The sequence below is a fragment of the Nesoenas mayeri genome, assembly GCF_963082525.1.
Source record: "Nesoenas mayeri genome assembly, chromosome: 11".
NCBI classification, from domain to species: domain Eukaryota; kingdom Metazoa; phylum Chordata; class Aves; order Columbiformes; family Columbidae; genus Nesoenas; species Nesoenas mayeri.
The window spans coordinates 10,223,406-10,243,461 of NC_137563.1; the positions used below are offsets into that span (position 1 = coordinate 10,223,406).

Here is a 20,056-nt window from a genome sequence, read left to right on the forward strand (position 1 = left end):
TCAAAAGTTTAACACATCTTTGCCGGTGAAAGAGCAGATCAGCAGCAGTATCTGTCATTATCTGTAACCACGGCTCTTCTCTCACACACGCAGAATTCCCCCCTTTACCACATCTCATAAAAGGACAAAGCGACAGTCGCGTACAAGTCATAAATGTTTGTGTAAAAAGACAAACTGTTCGCCTTCTCTCCTGCTCTCAACTTCTCCCTCATTTCAAGGACAAACCCACCAGCATTTTCCCTGGCATGGGAAGAGGAACTGCAGCTCCAGCCTAGCAGGTGTTTCCAATCAGACAGTCTGGAAACACCCAGGACTTGCTTTAAAGCACCCAGTGCACCCGAGCAGAAGCCCCTTCACCCTGGGAGGAGTCACCAGCCCCCAGCAGGAACAGCAGCAGGAAACTCTGCCACAAACAGCCTGGGGACGCTCATTTTTTTTCCCCCCAAGATGCCAAATTTCACAGCCACACCAGTGTGGGCAGACCCCGAGTTTCCGTGTAAGAGCGGCGGCTTTTCTCTGCTGACGTCAAGGACCTGCTGAGCAGGCATCTGCAGGATGGACCTGGGCTGTGGGCAGGCCGGGAGGCAGCTGAACATGCAGGGTGACAGTGCCAGCCACCATGAGATATCTCTGCCATGGCTGTAGGTTGGGGAAAAAACTGTCACTGTCAGGGCAAACATCTGTCAGCTTTGCGCATTTCAACTGCAGTAAGTCACACAGGAATTGTATCATCTATTTTCCACACCGACACCATGACATACCCAGCTAAAGAAGATAGAAGAGGCTTGGACAGTCAAGGCTGCAGGGACCCATGGCCATTTTGATTTAAGGTTATTCCTTTCCTGTCTAAATAAAAATATCTCTTATGAATGATGAATGTTCCTCCCCTCACCCCAATGTGCCTAATGTCAGGGTCCATTTCTCTTCTTACTGTTGCACTTCTGTATTTGTGTAGGTCTATCCCAGGGTGACGCTTACAGGAATCAAAGAGTGTAGACATGGTACAGCTGGATGGTCGAGTTGCGCAGGGAGTTGAGCTCTGGAGGAACCGCTGCACAGACACAGGACAGCAACCCCCTGCTGCCAGCCTCTCCCACCCTCTCCTGATGTCCCCTAAAACACACATCTTATCCTCCATGCCCCCATCCTTACCTCATAGGACCATACACACTGCACTCCTGCAAACCTCCGTACGCATCTTCCCACTTCCACGTCCTCGTGGGTGGTGTACATCTCTCGCAGGCACTCGCCAATGTGGGGCACCATTCTCCGCAGGACTTCCCGGCTCATGATCACTCCTGGTCCCCCCATGCAGAAGTTCTCACCCGGTTCTAGCGCCAGCTTTCCCATCTCCTCCGTGGTGCCGAGGCCAGTCTGCCCGAGAAAGAGGGGCTCGCTGCTGTTCAAACTCCTGAGGAAGTTCTCTAGCTTGTCCCCTTTGATGTAAACGTCATCATCAGCTCTCATAAACCATTCATATTTGTCCAAGTAGTGGTCATGCATGTATTTGAGCATCATGAAAGATTTCTTCTGGGGTGGGTAGGAGTCATCTACACCTGGAAGCGGCACGATGGGGATGGGAATAGAGGTGTCTGAACCCTCGCTGGAGAAGAATTCAACCTTGCCAGGAATGCTTTTGGACCATGTTCTAGATAGAAAAAGACAATAAGGACTAATTAAGTATGCGAACCAAGGCAGGGAGGGTGCTACCAGAGACCACCCAAAGGAACTACACCTAATCTGCTTTACAAATTTTCTCTTTATATGCCTTGAAGGATTTTTTTTTTTCCATGCAACTAAGAAATGCAGATAGCACACAGAGCAAATGGAATAACCCACAAAAAATTCTGACATGACAAGCAGCTGAATATCATTTTTGCAGCTCTGACAGAAAAATAATTCAATAGTAGTAGTTCACTAGTGGCAGGCAGGCATTTAGTATTGGTGTAACAGCTATGGGTCACGAGATACAGAGAGAAACCAAAGGGAGCCAAGATGGGCAAACAATTCACATACAACTGGATTTAATGATTCCAAAGCTTCCCTGCAAGTAATTCAGCATCATATCCACCTCCCAACTTCCCCAAATCTCAAATGTTCATTCAGAAGTACTGACTTCCAAAGAGTAAATAGATGCAAATTTCACAAGAACTTGTGAGGAATCAACCTGTGAGAAACCAACCAAACAGCAACTTCTTCAGATGCTACATGGAGAAGCAGGTAGGGCTTTGACAGAAATAAAACACTCCAACCTGTTTGCAACAGCCAGAGAAGCGCAGAGCAAGCAAGCGACACCAACCTCAAACAGGTCTGCCCACTCAGGCAGAGGACTAGTAGAAAAGAAACCCCAAGAGGTGCATCCAAAACACGTAATCTCAACGGATGACCTGCTGCTACCAGCACTGGCACCTCCAGCAGCTTTCCACATACTTCAGATTGGAGTCGAAAGGAACATCATAAAAGAGGAGCCTTTTCTGTGAGATGGCACACAGTAACAACATCTGCTCCACACCTTCCCTGCTCCTCTCTGCCAAATCCAACCCGTCTATGTGGGCAAACTGGGTCACTTGTGTTGCAAGAAGGATGGTTCCCTTAAGGCAAACTGCAGAGCACTTCACTGCCTCCAGGGAGGATCTGCAATCATCTAACTGTTACAGCCTCCCCATAAAAATCATGAATTTTAAGCTTGCAGTACCATTTTCTCAAATTCTACCTGGGAAAAAGCAGATTTCACGTCTCCACAGAAATTCACAGAAAACTATTTTTATTAGTAAACCAGCAGATTTTGCCCCTTCTTCTACAGGAGGAAAATATTTTCTAATTATGTTTGACAATTGTGCTCCAAATATAACTTCTATTCAAAGCTGAATGTGAGAACACTATTAAGGCAAAGGACACAGTATTCCCTCAATGCATCACTGTCACTTTGACCAGATGCCTCTCAACACAGGTTTCTTGCCAAAAGCAGAGCAGATTTTGGGCAGTACAGACCATCTGAAATTTGAAATCTCCAGAATTAGCTACCATACAAAGTCTGAAATGTACAAATATTTCAGGGGAAATATTCCTTAAATCTCACCGGGAAAAGTAAAGGTATTTAATTAGTACTAACTAAACATCAACTTCGACACCTCAACAGTTACACCCTAGTTCAGCTTTGTGTAATGAATATCACCCAATTACTTTAAAAGCTTTGTCTTCTGGATTTCTTACCGCTATGGGTAGTGTTTCATAGCAAAGGTTTAGATCCCAGCTTTCCACAAGAGCACAGAGTGAAGCCAGTGGAAACATTCCTGTTGACTTCACGACAGAGGTGATGAGGACTCTAATCATCAGTGATGCAATTAATGCACCATACTACTGGTTAGAAAGTCACACCCTGTTAAAGCATTGAAAACTGCCCATTTTAAAATAAGACATGCTCGTATCTTGAACTTCCACTATTGAAGAAGTTCCTCTGTTTATTTGACACTCACACTCCACATACAAATCATCTGGTCTTTTCATTCAAGACGACACTGTAAACTGCTCTTCCCATATCAACTCCCAATCTAAGGTTAAAAGACTTATTTATTACTTACTACATTCTAATTTTAATCTCATAAAGAGAAAAGGCGGAAAAAGCTACTGAGAAATGCAGCTCATCTCATCCACTGTGACCAGTTCCCAACATGGCTTTAGGTGGACCCAGGACACTTTCCAGACAATCACCAGGTGAAGTTATAATCTAAAGTGTCATGGAAATTTCTGCTTACTGACTTTTTATTCAAAAGCAAACAATGAAGTTTCAAACTTGCTCTCCATATCCTGAAAAATCTGCCTTTGCGATGTTTACAAACTGTGGACAATGCATAAGGTCTTCTATCACTCCAAGCTTTAGCTCTTTTCCGGACTCTCAAGGAGCAGTTTCTGCCCCTTCTGTTGGTTCCCAGTTTAAATTTACTCCTTGCTCTCCAACCAGGCTTCCTCACCTCAGGACCTCCTTAGGTATTGTTAGAGAAGCATTCCCGTTCAATAAAGAGGGAACAAAACGTGTACATCCATAAACTCTGGCTTGTTTGATTCCCAGTCCTTGTATCATGCTAAACCCCTCAGCTTAAGGCCAGTTTGACCCCATTTTATTACGGATCTGGGCCATATTTAAGTTTCATACTAAACCAGAGATATATCTCTGCATACATGGGGGTCACAACACGCAAAGACTGTGCCCTAATGATAACCACACCCCAAGGATCAACATGCAACTTGGGTCGCATCACAACGTTACTTCAGCCTTGGGATCCCACGCTGACTGTGCCCCAGCTCAGCTTGACTAAGCTGTTGCTCATTTCCTGTGACAACACAATTTCTAGGATGACACGACTCGCGGTGTCGTGACTGTGGTTTTGATCATTTGTTTGAACTCAGACAGACAAAATACGTTCCCACATTGAAAAAATTGCCTAAGTGTCTGTGTCAACGCAAGTGCTGCTCAGCAAAGGCTGAAACAATGGGAGTCACCATGTGCTGCTCCTTATGTCTAAGCCACAGCTCGCTGCTCCACACAGCCCCTTTTTGGGGAGAAAATACAGAACAGTTTGCTCAGGAAACATGTTGCACCCAACCCAAGCAGTCAAACCACAGATTGTAAGATGAACTGTAAGTACATTTTTCTGACCCCAGCTATCAGCAGAACTAAGGACTGGTAAATGCAGGGATTAATTCTGATCAAAGCTACTATTAGGGCTTTTTATCTGACATGGCAAAGAATCAGACCTGGCTCAATCACTAGTGATCCTGCAGATCAGTGTGTTAACAGCTATGTTTCTTGCCCATCCTCCCATGTCCAGCCTAGTTAAGCATGTCTGCTCTCAGGTTATGGGCAGCAACTTGACCCCTTTGGCTCCTCCAGTACAGAGCTCCGGTCTCAACACCTTCCTCCTCCTGTGGGCCCACCAGCACGCACTCCCATGAGTGGACATTGCCTTCCTCCTCAAGGCTTCTCTAATAGTTAAAGACTTGCAGATTTTATCTGCAAAGTAATCATATGTTGGATAGTAAAAAATATTTTTAGCGAAACCTGACACCTTCCTTCCCCCCACAGGGACTCCCCATCACCCTTAGTTGTTTAAAGGAAATGTGGTCACAGCCTTTCTGCCACCAGGCTCCTGCACCTGTACTTGCAGAGACCACCTCCTGCGCGGTCATTGCCGGTAGCCTTACCCAGCTTAAGGCCGTCTCAACTCTGTCCAGAGAGAAATATCAGGTTCTGAATACAACTGATACAGGTACTGAACCGGTCATTTAAAAAACACAGCAACCAAACTGCTCTGACAGATCCCAACTTTATCTCTTCTGTGTAATCTGAATCGACTCGGTTAAACAGGAGGATGTGCATGAATCAGGATGGTAAGGCTCTCCGTTACCTTCCCCTTGAGCAGTGCTGAAAGCGAGTACGAGGGTGTGCGACCTGGTTTCTCTCAGCACACAGGACACGTAGCTCCAACAAACTAGAAGCTACCCTTGACAAGGGAACAAAAGTGCAATTTAAACAAACACATACATAGAAAAAATAGGTAACACTTTCTTAGAATAAACCTTTTAGTTAGGATTGCTCCGATATCGGTGGCTAACAAGTCAATTTTAACATCTCTTAACTGGTTTTGTGCATAGGGTATCCTATGTGTACCCTCACCTGAGCAAGTCACAAGCAAACTGGGTGCAAAGATTTTATCGTGGCTGGTACAGCTTTTTATGCAATACAGAAGACTCTGCGCACAAAAAGAGTGCTAAAAAAGCCCAGTATTAGCTAAAAAGTGACAACTACTATAGTTACCAAATGCTGTCACAAGTGAGTTCTTCATTTAAAAAGAAGTTTAAAAAGCATAGCTTGGAGCAAGAGAAGCACAGATCTGGAATGTTTTATCTTCAGCTTCCAGTGTTTATTATTTATTTGTATTACCTTGCTTTGCTATCAGCTCTGCAGACTCAGCAGAAGCACAGTCAGCAGTGTTATGCAGACAGTGCTCCCTTTGTAGAGACTCAAATCGGAGATGATTACAAAAAAATTATTTATTTTTTGTCTGCAGCTTGGAAACCTCCTTTAGTGCAGATGAGCAGAACCTTTTACGCTTTTGAGAAATAGTCATCTGGTATAATTACACTGAAGAAAATAATAATTTGTGAAGAACTCAACAAGGTAACAGACCTAAAAGACTGATTTCTTGAATACATGGCTCAGCTAAATTTGATGTTGAATTAGGGTTAGTTTTGCGTAAGCATTTTTCAAGGTCCTGTCTTTCCAGCAACGGTTGCTATAGGGGAAGCAATGAACCACAGCTTGGCCAGCAGAACTGAGCACGGGAACCAGCACGCTGCTCCTGCACATGGTGCTGCAGATGACCAGCATGAGAGGTCAGAAAAACACGCTGCTTTTTTAAAATTTCCAGATAGGTTTAAAAGAGCTTGTCAGTTCAGATCTGCATGACAGAATTCAGATTCTGAGGGAGAGCTGCTTTCAAATTTTTGCTGGACAGTGTGGTATCTAGCTTTAATGGAGAACCCAAGCAGTTTCCACAGCTCTTTAGAGTCCTTTGGATTAAACTCCTCCAACTTAAAGTGATGCCAGTTTTCTGTCCATGGTTATCCATCTACCCTCCTTGTGGAAACAGAGACAGAAATGGATCCATCATCCACAGGCACACCGATATTCTGTGGTTCAGACTGAAATCAAGGCCCAAGTGTCCCAGAGGTTTGGGTGATATTATTATTTTGGGGTATGTAGGTGACTTAGTGCCTCCTTATCCCCCATGCACCAATGCCAGTTGCTCTCACTGCATGTGTTTTATATTGTTCCATAAACATTCTTGCAAATTTTAGGTAACTGCTTACTGCTAGGAATGCTAAAGCATGACATACTTCTGCTAAAGGATGTAAGAGCAGGACACACCCGAGTTTTCACTACTGCAATACTGTGGTATGATCGATATGTTGGGCAAAATGTGTATTGCACTGTCACAATGTCTAAAGTCACTTCACACAACCTCCTCCCAAGATTTAAGTGTGCACAGTCCACAATCTATCACATTATCTCATTAGCAACCAGAAAGGACTAAATCTGAATAGCACCCAGGCACCTGAACCAAGGCTCCAAATTTAAAAGAAGCACAAAAATGTGTTTTGTATTACACTTCTGCAGCAGCTAGAGCAGGCTTAGACAGATAATACAAACTCCTCTAGACCCCAAATCTTTCTGGCTGCCTTTCACTTAAGCTTTTCCAAGCACTCAGGTATTTAGATTCCAGTACAGTCTGTTTCCTATAAGCCACCACATTTGAAACGAAGCCTCCCGAAGGGCATTGCTCTGCCGTGGGAGCAGGACAGCGCAGCAGGAGCCCCAGCATCACTGCCCAGTACTGCCAAACGGCATCTCTCACTGTCCTCATGCATGTGGCCTCGTGGCACTTCAAAGTGCCGTGGGGACTGTCCCGAACTGAGAAGTATCGTGACTGTGTTCCTGCAGATACTGCCAAAGGCCAGCCTCTGACATCTCACCATAAACTGCATTCACACTCGTCTCTCGCCACGTTTCCCAGGAAATCTAGTTGCTATGCAAAAAAAAAAAAGGGGGTGGGGGGGGGGGGTTAACTGCCTGATATTTCTGTTCCTGAGAGAGCAGACAAATCTTCTGGGAGATTGCTTATTCTCATCCTCTCCTTCCTGCAGCTCTTTTAGAACAACTCCCCGCAACTGCAAAACCATTAGCACATATTGCTGCACTTTCCCTGAACCCCAGCACTACCTTAACTCCTTCCTGCACGGCTCTTTTCCTGACTCCTCTCCTTTGATGTGACACCGAAGTTTCTGCTGCTGCACTTCACCGGCCTCCTGGAAGAGAAGCTCTGCTAACCCGGCTGTCAGATGCAATAACCACTGAAGCTACAAATCTGCCTTCCGAAAATCTGTGGATCTAAAGCTTATTCTCTGCCTCGCAGACTACAAAAGCATGACTGTTTCAAAGAGCCGGCGTCTCCTGAAAATCCAGCAGGCCCGTTTTGCCTTGCAGTGGTCATTTCACTCATGATTGATGTTCAGGAAGTGGATTGCTTCCCCTCTTGTTAGACCCTATCTGGATTCACAGCAGCAAGGATCAGCAAATGCTTTCCGCTTCAGTCCCTTTTAGATGTGTCTGTAAATGGCCTTTGAGCCACAGCAATTTGGAGGTATTCAGCCTCTGAATCCCTAATTCCGCTCAGCGCTCCAGCTAGCGCGGTATCAAGGCTCTGCACACGCTGCCACCCCGGGAATGCCTTGCTAGCAGCTTCCCATTTCGCTCGCTGTGCCAGCGATTCAGCTCACCAGGATGCTTTGTCAATGTAGTAATCCCAGCAATTGTCTGCTTGAGTACTTCATGGCAATCAAAAGCCATTTAAGATTTCAGGTTTGTCTTCCTCTTCCCCCCTCCCCACCTTCCCCCAAAGATGTCTTCCTGTCACTAGGACATTAGCTCAATTCTTTTACCAACAGAGGGGAGAAAAACGCATCTAGCGCTACCACAACGTTAAGAGGTCTCTTTATTCGTCCCTTCTGAGAGCCGACATCATCTCTAGAGGTTAAACCAAAAGAGCAATGCAGTAAAAAGCAACACTCAGATCTCCTTCTGAGGGCTGAAGGAGCCCAATTCCATTAGCTGGATTTGTTAAGTTGCATCTTTAGCCATTTTTTTGTGTGAGCTGATGTTGCAGATATGGTTCTGTAAAGCCAGCTCTCCCACAGCACAGGACTGTTCAGCAAGCATGGGCAAAGCCAGGGACAAGAATCCTTAAGGCTCCACAACTAACACTTATCTCTGGACAGTATCGTGATAAATTTCCCTTTCTTGAATTCTTGACATAAAATCTGGTGGATGCCAGACAAACTATCCTGCCATAAAACCTGTTATGTGATGTCCCAACACGACTCCAGCCTTTCTGTATGTTAATGTAAATTATACGGCTCATGAGGTTTGCAATCCAAAATGCTTCAAACCACACAGCGAAGAATACACAACCCTGAAGAAACAGATTCTTTCACCTATTTCAAAGCACCAATCACACACCCTCTGTAACTTAATTACAGGTCTACTGCTGAAAGAAGGAATTAAGTTTCCATTAAAACCCTCGCTGGTGGATAATATGTCCAAATTAAGCAATTTTACTGCATTTGATGCTGGTATAAAGAGAACTACCATTTTCCAAAACTGGGGCTGGGCAGGGGAGGAGGAGATGGTCCATCATATGTGGTTTTGCCATCTTATTCTTACTGGCCAATAGGGTCAAGTACTTTTCAACCTGGGCAGGCAGGAGATGGAGAAGGGTTTGTTCTAGCGCAAGACTAAAAGGGATGTTGTATTAGAGAAAGATCCGCCCCAGAGCTCCTGGCTGCTCCTCCGATGGCACTAACTGTGCAGTGCTCAATCAGAGCTGGGGTATACCCGAGCTGACATTTTAGCTCTTAACTCTTTTGGATTTCCGAAGCAGGCTTCCCACGCAGCCTCCCAGCACTGCCTGCTGGTGCGAATGCCAGAGCAATAAGCATATTTCAGCAGAGAGTTTCTTCAAAGCCACAGGCGAGATGATTATTCTGATAGCGCTGAGGCTTTGGACTGAAGTCCCGTTAGCGCACGGTGCTTGCAGCAATATCCAGCTACAGCTGGAGATCGCACCACGGGCTACGGCGAGCAGCGTGCAGCGCAAAGCACAAAGATTGTCCCTGCTCCAAAAATAGGCGTATTCAGGTAATAAACACATGGCTCAGAGGCCCCGGTTCTTGCACTGGCTTCCCCAGCCCAAAGCTTGCAATGTTTCACCAAAACTGACCTTCTCCCATTCAAGCTGTTTTGCTACCTCGTCCAGCATCACTTACAGCTTCAGTGAGCACAGGCCGGTTTTACTCTTTGTTCCCAGATGCATTTTCCGAGTCTCATTCCTAAGCACATGCTCTCGGCTTGGTGCAACGTTCTTTTTTTTCCTATCCAAGGAGATACAGCAGTCCCCAAACTTTACTATTATCAGGCTGTTGGCTCCCTTCAGAAGCAGCCCCGGACTGCACCAGCGTGACGGGGCCATGCCCAGGTAGAAGCGCCAAGGGAAGCACCTCGACCACCCCGGTGACTGGCGGTGGGTGCCCCCTCGCTACAGTGCGGCTGCCTGCCAGGTACTGACTCAACCAGACCGTGCGAGAGCATCGACGCGGCTCAATTCGACCCCTCGCGTCTCCGCCGAGCTGTCCAGGCAGCGGAGGAGCGCTCGGGGCACCTCGCTGCCCGCACCCCTCACTCGGGCCAGCGCCTCAGCGCTGCCCACCCTGCAGTGGGGCTGGTGCGGCGAGAGCCGGGGCTGAGCGTCCTCCGAGGGGCCCCTCTCTGCTCGCTCACACTCGCCTCACGGAAGGGCGAGCGGTGCCCTGGCCGGCGCGGGGATCCCGGCCGCAAGGGCCCCGCCGTGGTGGACCTCCCGCCCGGAGGCTCCTACTTCAGCCGCTCCTCAGGGCAAACGGCCGTGCGACAGCCGAGCCCAGCCGAACCGAGCCGAACAGAGCCCAGCCGAACCCACCCGAGCAGACCCCAGCGCACCCGAGCCCAGCCGAAAGCAGCGGAGCGGCGCTGCCCCCCCCCAGCCCTCTCACCGGTGGGCGGCCACAGCACGGCTCCGCAGGTACTTCTGCGCCGTCATGACCCCCACGAAGAGGAAGCTCTGTGCCGGCGGGCCGGGGCGGCGCGGCGGGGCGGCGGCAGCGGGCGGCGGGCGGCAGCCCTGCGGGCGGGCTCGGCGGGGCCGCGCCGCCGCCGCCAGCTCGGAGGCGCGGGGCAGGACGAGGCGCGAGGCGAGCACGAAGCCCAGCACCAGCCCCAGCAGGACGCTGAGCCAGGCGCGGCGGCCGCGGCCCGCCATGCCCGCCCGGCGCCGCGCCGCGCAGGCCCCGCGCGGCTCCTCACAGCGCCGCCGCCCCGCGCTGCGCCGCGGCCGCCAGCCGCGCCGTGTCGCCCAGCGCCGCCATGGGGGGAAGGGGCAGGGACGGGAAGCGGAGGGAGGGGAGGAGAAGGGAACGGGGCGCCCGCCTCCCCGGCCCTGCCCCTCAGCACAGGCGCTGTGTGCGGCCCCGCCGCCGGTAGCCCCGCCCGGCCGTGGCGGTGGTGGCGGGGCCGCCGCGGGAGGGGGGCGGGAGGCGGCTCGGCCCGGCCCCCTCCGTTCCCGCCGCGCTGGCGCACCGGGGGGGGGCACGGGACAGGGACCGAGAGCCGGGCTGTGACCCCGGGACGGGGACCGGCTCCTAGAGCACCGCCCGGGAGCGGGACCACGGGACAGGGCAGCCCGGAGCAGGAGCAGCGCTGGCCCAACGCCCCAGCCCAGAACCTCGGCCCAGCTGCCCAGACCGAGGGGCTGGGACCGGAGCCTGAGAGAACGTGGGTGCTCAGACCCGGGGATGGAGACTGAGACCCCGGGCAGAACCCCAGCCCAGCACCCGGCACTGCGGAGCTGGAACTGGGGCTCCAGCCCGGCCCTCCAGACCAGGATGGGACAGTACTGGGAGACTGGTACTCTGACCTGGGACAGGTACCAGGTGCCCATGCCTGGTGGCAGAGGTTCCACCGCTCATCCCAGCACAGCTCATCCCAGTATGGCTTGCGTGGAGTCTGCAGCCAGAAATACACTGGGAAATTCAGGCTAGAGATAAGGAATAAATCTTTCACACTGAGGGTGGTGAGAGCCTGTCCCAGGGTGCCCAGAGAGGCGGTGGATGCCCCATCCCTGGAGACATCCCAGGCCAGGCTGGACGGGGCTCTGAGCAACCTGAGCTGGTGAAGATGTCCCTGCTCATGGCAGGGGTGGCACTGAGGGAGCTGGGAAGATCCCTTCCAACTCGCACTATTCTCTGATTCTATGATCTCCATCTCTGCATGGCTGGGTCCTTGCTGCCCAAGCCCCAGACCTGCGATGTCTTGGTCCCCGGTGTCTGCAGAGCCAGAGTGCTGGCATGGCCGCGAGGAGCAGCCTCCAGCCCGGGTTTCGCCTGACACTGATGCATTCGTGCAGCTCGTGTTCTGGTGCTGGGGTGGGCGAAAGCACAGGCAGCTCTCTGGGTTTTCCCACCTTGCTAATTAAACCAACCAGAAATAGGTCAACCTATTTTGATCCAGAAGCTATAATGACTGCTCAACAGAGAGAAGATGTTAGGTGTACCAGGTGAAGATTTATTTTTTCTTTGTCTGCACTAACTCTCCATGTTCATTTCATCTACTGTGTGCTTCAGCTTCAAATACTGCACCCCCAAACCCTTGACATTTTACAGGAAAAAACCCTCTGGTCTTCAGAGAAGAAACATATCAAGTACAACCCACTGACCTCCTGCTTGTCATTGTGGTTTCTTCCATTTCCTACCCACTTTTGTATGTCCAATTACCAGTCATTCCCATTTTAAAATTTATCTATATTGTGGTGTCATCCACAACAACCTGAGAAGAAGAAAGTCTTGGTATAACGGCAGCCTGCTCTTGAGCAAGATCTGTTGCAAAAGAGGATGCTGAACCAAATTAATACTGTACATTAATAAGTCAAAGAGAGCCATACATGACAGATTTTGATGATCCTTGTACAGTAAGTGACTGTCACACTTCTGGGAACTAGCAGGTAATATGACAATCTGCTTATCTAACGAACTAGATGATAGGTCTCAAAAAAAATGCTTTCATGTGGTTTTTATTGCTCTCGTGATGGTGCAATCCTCATACCAAGGTCAGCACCGATGAACTCTTGTGATGTCAGGAGCAACGAATAACACAGGGAAAGTGCCACTACAATTTATGGTACTAAACAAAGATAAAATGAAATAGAAACTAGAGAAGAAATACCAGCAATTAGCAGGAAAGAAGAGCAGGAGGTCTCATTTTGGTTGCTCACAGGTAGAACACAGAAGCATTGAGTGACATGTCTGTTTGTGGAAAGAGGAAGATAAGAACTAAATGGTGAAAGAGAAAGTGAGAAGAAGACAAGATGGGAGGTGAGAAAAGCCAGGGAAGGACAGGAACACCATCACTTGGCAAAAGCTGGCTGGAAGGTGAGGAGAGTCACCAAGGCTGAGTGTCTTTGAGAGTGGCAGAACACTGAGGAAGGGTTAAAAACGCAGCACTGGCTGGTTTGCAGTGAATGTTAGCAGTTTCCCAACAGCTTCGTGAGTACCACAGGCAGAGAAGGGGTTGATGAAGATCCCCAAAAGGGCTCCTCAAAGTTTGACCAAACATTCCTGGGAGCCCCATGATTGCTCTGACAAAGCCAGCACAAAGTTGCGTTTCTGGGACCTTCATCTGGGGAATGGGATCCACGATCCACCCCAGTTTACCCTATTAAAAAAAAAATCCTTTTTCTGCTTTACTGTCCTTTCCATCCCTTCCACATAGGGAAATCCCCCCAACCACTACTGCAATTCCCTTCTGCTTCCCAGAATTTGCAATGCTTTACTATTATTTCTAACTACGGGTGCTCCGATCCCTTTCTATGAGCCTGTACTTATCCTCAGCCTGTGCCACTCTGCACACGTGCATCTTTTAGAATAGAATCATTTTGGTTGGAAGAGACCCTCAAGATCATCGAGTCCAGCCATAACCCAACTCTGACGTTAAACCATGTCCCTAAGAACCTCGTCTGTACATCTTTTAAATACCTTCAGGGATAGTGACCCAACCCTCCACTTTCAAAAGCAACCTCATCAAACTCTTTGCCTTCCCTCAAGCCTGACTGTCATGTCTTGAAATACAGGACACCAACAGATGTTGGAGCTAAAATAAAATGTAAGGCCACTCCTTTCCAAAGGAGGGAGATGTGGCAAGTCTGTGAGCAGGAATAAGGTTATTCTCAGCATGCTCCAAATCAGCAATAAAAATCTCCTGATTCAAAGGAAAGCCACTGTGGCCTAAGAATTACAGGAAAAGGCAGAGCTAGCATGGTTAAAAGGCAGTAAAAAAAACGGTTTGGGCCGAGGAGCTGTCAGTTGGCTTCTTCCCATGAAGAAAAGAAGTTAGTCATCAGAATTGAAAACTCCATGTGAATTCAGCACACATGGAAACTATGAAGCAGAGCAGCACACTCCTGCGTTGGATCTCCTCTGCCTCTAGTTCTCCTTCGGCACATTCCCACCTCCCCGCACTTCCAGGGCAGTTACGGGTCCTCACCTCGGTAGGGGGAGAGCAGAGAACATTCGGAGAAGGGGCAGGAGAAGGACAAGGCACTTCTTGGTGCTGGGATTTACCTACAAGAGGAGACATGTTCAGAGTTCACACTGCACCGTGCAAGATCACACCAGTGAAACGCTGACACATCCACCTGTAAAGAGGGGGTTGCACCAGGAACGCTGCGATGCTCACACAACCTCCCTAAGCGCATCCAAGTGCCACGCTTAATTTCATTTATCATGCCAAACTCATATTCGAAAGTGTTAGGTGAGCAAATGCCCCTTTTTATTGCTCCCACCTCCTCCCCCTGTTCTTGCATAGAGCAGCTGCTGTTTCCACTATAGGAAAAAAAAGACGGGAGGGTGGGGGGGTGGGGGGTGGGAAGGCAAATTTAAGGGAAACTTAAATAGCACAGCTTAGTTTTTCCAGCTGAATTATAATCCTGCCATTACCTGCCTTGAGTGTGTTTTTAATCTGGTTGGCAGAGAAAGGTCATACTGCATAATCACATTGAAGCGCCTTCCCCTATTTATACAGCTCTTAGTCTCAGTAAATAGTTTACACTATATATTGTGGCTACTATATATTAAAAGGCGTGGCATTTTTCTCATATAACACTGCATAAACATTCTGCGTGGCATTGCTTGAGGAAATAGTCCAAGGGCTCTCTAAATCTGAAGAGGATGCCCCTTGTGTGTGTTCCATCTCCATGCTCCCATCCCACTCACTCCAGCGAGATTAGCGTCCAGACCAGCCAGTGAGACACCACTGGACTGGCCCACACAGTTAAGATTCATAATCAGATTAACTAAACAGTAATCCTGGTTTTAAACAATGGAAAAGCCAAGTTGTTGAAGCGGTGAGCTGTTTTGTGGGTGTACAGAACAGATACCATCCTTTTGGAACAAAGTAGTTTAATACAAGGAAAAAAAGGTTTCTTCCACATAGGGGACTCTACCATATAGAGGAAAGAGGGACTATCTTGCATTATTACCACTTCATTTTCCCATCGGTTTGGATCTCCAGTTTTTCCACAGTGATGAGCCCACTCTAATACTTTACAGGATGTGCCTTCTACATTAGATATTCTTTACCATATTTTAAAATAATAGTTAGAGAAGGGAACTACTTCCCAAGTGCTTCAGAAACTTTAATTATGAAAGTTCCAGTACTTAAATGGATACTTCAAAAACTACCCAGGCACTGGAAAAATGAGCATACTTCATATATTCAAGGTAACAGACTCACGGTGGAAAAAATCTAGCTGGGCAACCAGCAGCATTTATCTCTGTCACAGTATTTCCAGCACCGTTGCATTTTCCCAAATGATGCAGAAACTCCAGCTTCAGCATCCACTTTTTTTTCTCTTCTTTCCTCCCCATCCTGTTCTGGTCCAGTCATGGAGCAGTCTCAACCTTTCAGCAGATGCCAATTCAAGGGATGATAAAATTAAAAACCATATATATATGCACTATGATGGGTTTCTCCTTGCTGGACCAACACCGCCACCCCACGGCACAGCCCCGCGGTGCAGCGGCCGCTCGGTGCCGGGGTCCGGGGGGTGGGAGCGGGTGGAAACCCCCCTGCTCCCCACACAGCTCCTCGGTTGCCTGCTCAGACCTCCCGTTCTCACCGGCTGGGTGGCCTTGGGGCATCAGGCATCTTGAGTTTTGCACCACAGGGCGAGGTGATGAGTTTGTAACGAGCTACGGCCAGAGTGGAGTCACCAAACCACTGAACAAAGTCTAGAACGTGTATTTAGAATCACAGAACAGTTTGGGTTGGAAGGGACCTTCTCAGCTCCCCCAGTGCCCCCCCTGCCATGAGCAGGGACATCTTCACCAGCTCAGGTTGCTCAGAGCCCTGTCCAGCCTGGCCTGGGATGTCTCCAGGGATGGGGCATCCACCACCTCTCTGGGCAACCTGGGACAGGCTCTCACCACTTTCAGTGGAAAAATTTCTTCCTCATGTCTAACCTGAATCTCCCCGTTTTTGGTTTAAAACCATCACCCCTTGTTCTGTCCTAACCCACCCTGCTAAAAAGTCTGTCCCCAAAAGTGTCAAGATACAATACACACAAGAAGCAGGACAGCTAACGAAGTAGCAATTACCTAAGCAGCAAGCTGAACATGACCCCTTCCAGTACATGACAAAGCAAAGCTTTAGGACCCAGCTTTGGTTTTTTTGCAAGTGCATCTTGTAGGCCAGCCTAACAGTAGCTCCTTATTTTAATGCACAGAACAGAGCAGCAGAACCAGATCGAAAGGCGAAGTATTTTGGTATATCCATTTTCCTTCCATTCTCTTTAAATAGAATTAGAATTCTAAGTTCTTTCCCTTGCCACCCCTATGTTAACGTTACTCATGGTACCAGCTCTGAAGCTGAGCTCAGTCAGCAGCATGCAGAACCTTGACTAGTAAACTGTTGTAGACACAGAGGGAGAAGTGAAATTATTAATTTATCAGTGGAGACCTTGCTCTGTGCTAAAAGTGCCTTTTTAACAGGTATGCACTTCAAAACACACCTATCCCAGAAAAAAAAAAGGACATCAGAGCAGCAGCCGCATACCTGCCAGCCCCTCGCAACAGGAACCTGCAATGAAAATGTGAGTATTCACCACCAAAACTGAGCTGAGACGACCTACTTCATTCCAGCCATTGGTTGCTTCATAAAAACTGATGCAAGTTTTTGAAGTTGCTGGCTCTAGAGCTGGGAATATGGGCAGGGTGTGTGTCAGGCTCGGAACAGCTGGCTTGGATGCTCACACAAAAATCGTCTACGACGGTGCAACCGGGCCAAGACACCACCCAGCCAGCAGCCGAATGCTTTTCCTTTGTGGTTACAGAGCTGTTCCAAAAGCCAAGCTTTCACTGCAAAAGAGCAAAAAAACCCCAAACCAACAAAACCAATCAAGTCTTCAGCCCATCCAAGTCTAGACCGGCTTTTTCTGCAGTTGGTAATCATGTAGTTTCAGCGTTCAGTGACAGCGTGGACACAAACACGCTGTGCCCCACTCTTGGCTAACCAGGTCCCTGGAAAGGTGTCTCTTTTTAGCCTGTATAGGAGCAAAAATCATCCAAAGGGTGGATCTGATCTGATATGGAGATGTGTGCTGATGCACAGTGAGGCTTGAAAAAACAACCGCAGAGATGGGACCTGTGTGGTTGAGCACAGGAGGCATAAAGGACAGAGTATGGATGGTTTAAATGGTTTAAATGCAACCACTAACTGTACCGCTGCTGGTAAAACATACGTGGGACCATCACGGTGAATGCCATCCTGGGTCAGAGCTCTCTGCATGCAAGGGCTCCCCACAGTCACCTTCCTAGGGAGCGGAAAAAGACACAAAACTCAAGAAAAAACACCCCAATCCAAACACCTGAGCTGAGGGTCAGCACTGTCTAATGACAAAACGAGACAGGGCACAGAGCAACTACAGAACAGCCAAATTCCTTGAGGTTTGAGTCAAAATAGTAAATAACTGTATAAAACACAGTAGATGGTATTTGTTAGTATTAACATTTCACGCCTGCATTCAGACCCTGCTAGGAGAGCAGTTCCTTACAGATACAGGTGCAATGATCATGTTCAATCACACTGTTCTTTGAAAAGTACACTGCCAATTCCAGAACACCTGGGAACAGCTCTGCTGACAGATTCTCTGCTCTCACTCCCCCAAGTCCATCTCCTTTTCTTCGTTATTAAAAATTTCCAGTATAAGAAACTTTTTTTAACAACTAAGCACGCAACGCAATATCACTCTTAAAAGCTTTTCCTTATTTCACGATGTTTTTGAAAGGCAAAAATAAAGCCAAATAAGTTTTGTGAGAGCGAGAACATGCTCAGCACCTCCTGATGAATACTTAAGAGAACTGCACATAAAATAGAGCTCATCTGCAATTTAAAGAAAACAAAAAACTTTGTTCCTCTGGCATATAAATAACCTGAACGGCAATGAAAAATTCTGAGCTGCATTTCTCGAGCAACTAACATTTTCAAGACATTTTGAGCCTCTGAGCACTTGCTTGATTTAGGATTTTTTAATGCCCCAAATAGATTGGTCTTCAGTGGCTAAGCAACATTATACAGCAGTTCAATAGCATTGTATGAACTCTTAAGTTTGTTAGCTAGCTTCTCCCAGATAAAGATATTTCCAGAACATCTGCACCCGTAGAGTAAGAGGCTTCTTGCATAACTACTGTAAGTGGGGAGAAAAAAAATCCTCCTGAAGGCTTTTTAATCTGATCCTTTGTAATTCAAGTTCTTGGGAATTCATACCAAAGTAGGAATAATGGAATCATTAAATAGTTCATTTCCACCTAGTGCCTGCTGCATGCTGCATTCTTAAGCTATAAAACGACAAGCAGACACCTTTCCAGACTCATTTGTGGTCAATGGAGAGTTTTCTATTCGAAGTCAGAGGAAAAACGCTTCTCTCTGCTTGTGCGGATCATGACCCGAGAGTTTTACAGACTGAGGTTCTTCCATCCACCCTGTTCAACAGCTTAGGAGTGTCTGATCAAAAAAAACTTAGGGACTTGAGGATTAAAATTAAAAAACTAAGGTAGACAGAAGGTGAAATTTTCCAGTAGTATGTAAATCACTTCATTCTCACTGGATATGTCTTACTAAATCTTAGACTTGGGCAAAAATCCATATCCCCACTTGAGCCAGAAGTAAGTCTTGAGACACAGAGAAAGATTTAGCATATGCTCAGTTCAGACCTGCTTATTTATTTCTTAAAATGTTTTTACTATACTAAACCACCCCATCCTTACCATTTTATCCACACAAGGAATTCTGCTTCTTTAAGACAACAACCTCCCCCGGTTGTTCTCCTGAAGACACCACCTCAGTCTATTGCCTGTTTCCCCAACACAAAGGAAAAATGTTCCCCAGAGGTATGAGTAAGATAACAACTCTTTACTGATGAACAATCTTCAAATCTTGAAAATACTCTTCCCTACCTCTATTTTTTTTTCATTATTAAAGATTAAAATCTGAAGTTACATACACCAGTCTATGTTACAACAATGGAAATTTAAGTTTATGTACCAGAAGCCAGGAAATGAACACTAAGTTTCCATAGGAACATTAATAACCTTTGCACTTCATCATCTATATGCGCTTGAACACTCCATGGATCTAAAGCAAGAGGTTCTTGGCCTTTCCGTTTCAGCAGCTGCCAATTTTAAAACTTAACAGTAACATGCTACTGTTACAGATAACAGTCAAGAGAAAAATCACAGATCACCTGACACACAAATCAGGTTCTCTAGATAAATGGTATTTTCGAAGTTGGCACTCAGAGGTATTGATGAACACAAATATTCCAAGCGTATTTAGAAAGAAGTTATCACGCAGCCCTAAGGTACCCAAAGGAAACACTGATATGTACACTAACGCCTACACTGAAGTTCAATAACAGTAATCAGACACGAGGACGCTCATTGTACGCTGACGGGAACTATTTCACTTAAGGAGAGCCTGGATTTTGCTGAGCTTTCACATTTTGTGCTAGAGATCAAATCAAGGGGATGGGATGTTTGGAAAGCTCATATACGATGACCAGCTCTGACTATGTTTTCTATCCACAGTGCTGGACCTGCACCAGAAGTCTAAAGACCACACACGCTTCAGATACTCCTTACAGGTGCCAGTTTTACCCCTTTGCTACCCAGAGGCTTTTTCCAGCAAAAACAACCACAGACACATTCAGAACACCCAGTGGTAAAGTTCTTGAAGTCTCGGAGGTGTAACCCTGACGCTGCACAGCCAAAGCTCTACACAGTCTTGCTGCCCACACCACACAGATCTGTTTGCAGCTTCTCTTTTCCCTTTGGGTACCTTGCAGCGTTTGAGTTGACCATC

At 47.5% G+C, this 20,056-nt stretch overlaps 1 protein-coding gene across 1 annotated transcript in view; it reads right to left on the minus strand.

Annotated features, from left to right (window-relative positions):
- CHSY1 (chondroitin sulfate synthase 1) overlaps window positions 1-10,910 on the minus strand; it is a gene marked incomplete at both ends in the record, with an annotated part of 71,167 nt that extends 60,257 nt beyond the window's left edge. The window contains 2 exons of the mRNA XM_080351551.1: window positions 1,153-1,648; window positions 10,645-10,910. Coding sequence (XP_080207677.1) covers window positions 1,153-1,648; window positions 10,645-10,910 — 762 coding nt within the window. The remainder of the gene's footprint in view (window positions 1-1,152; window positions 1,649-10,644) is intronic.
- Between the last annotated feature and the right edge of the window lie 9,146 nt (window positions 10,911-20,056).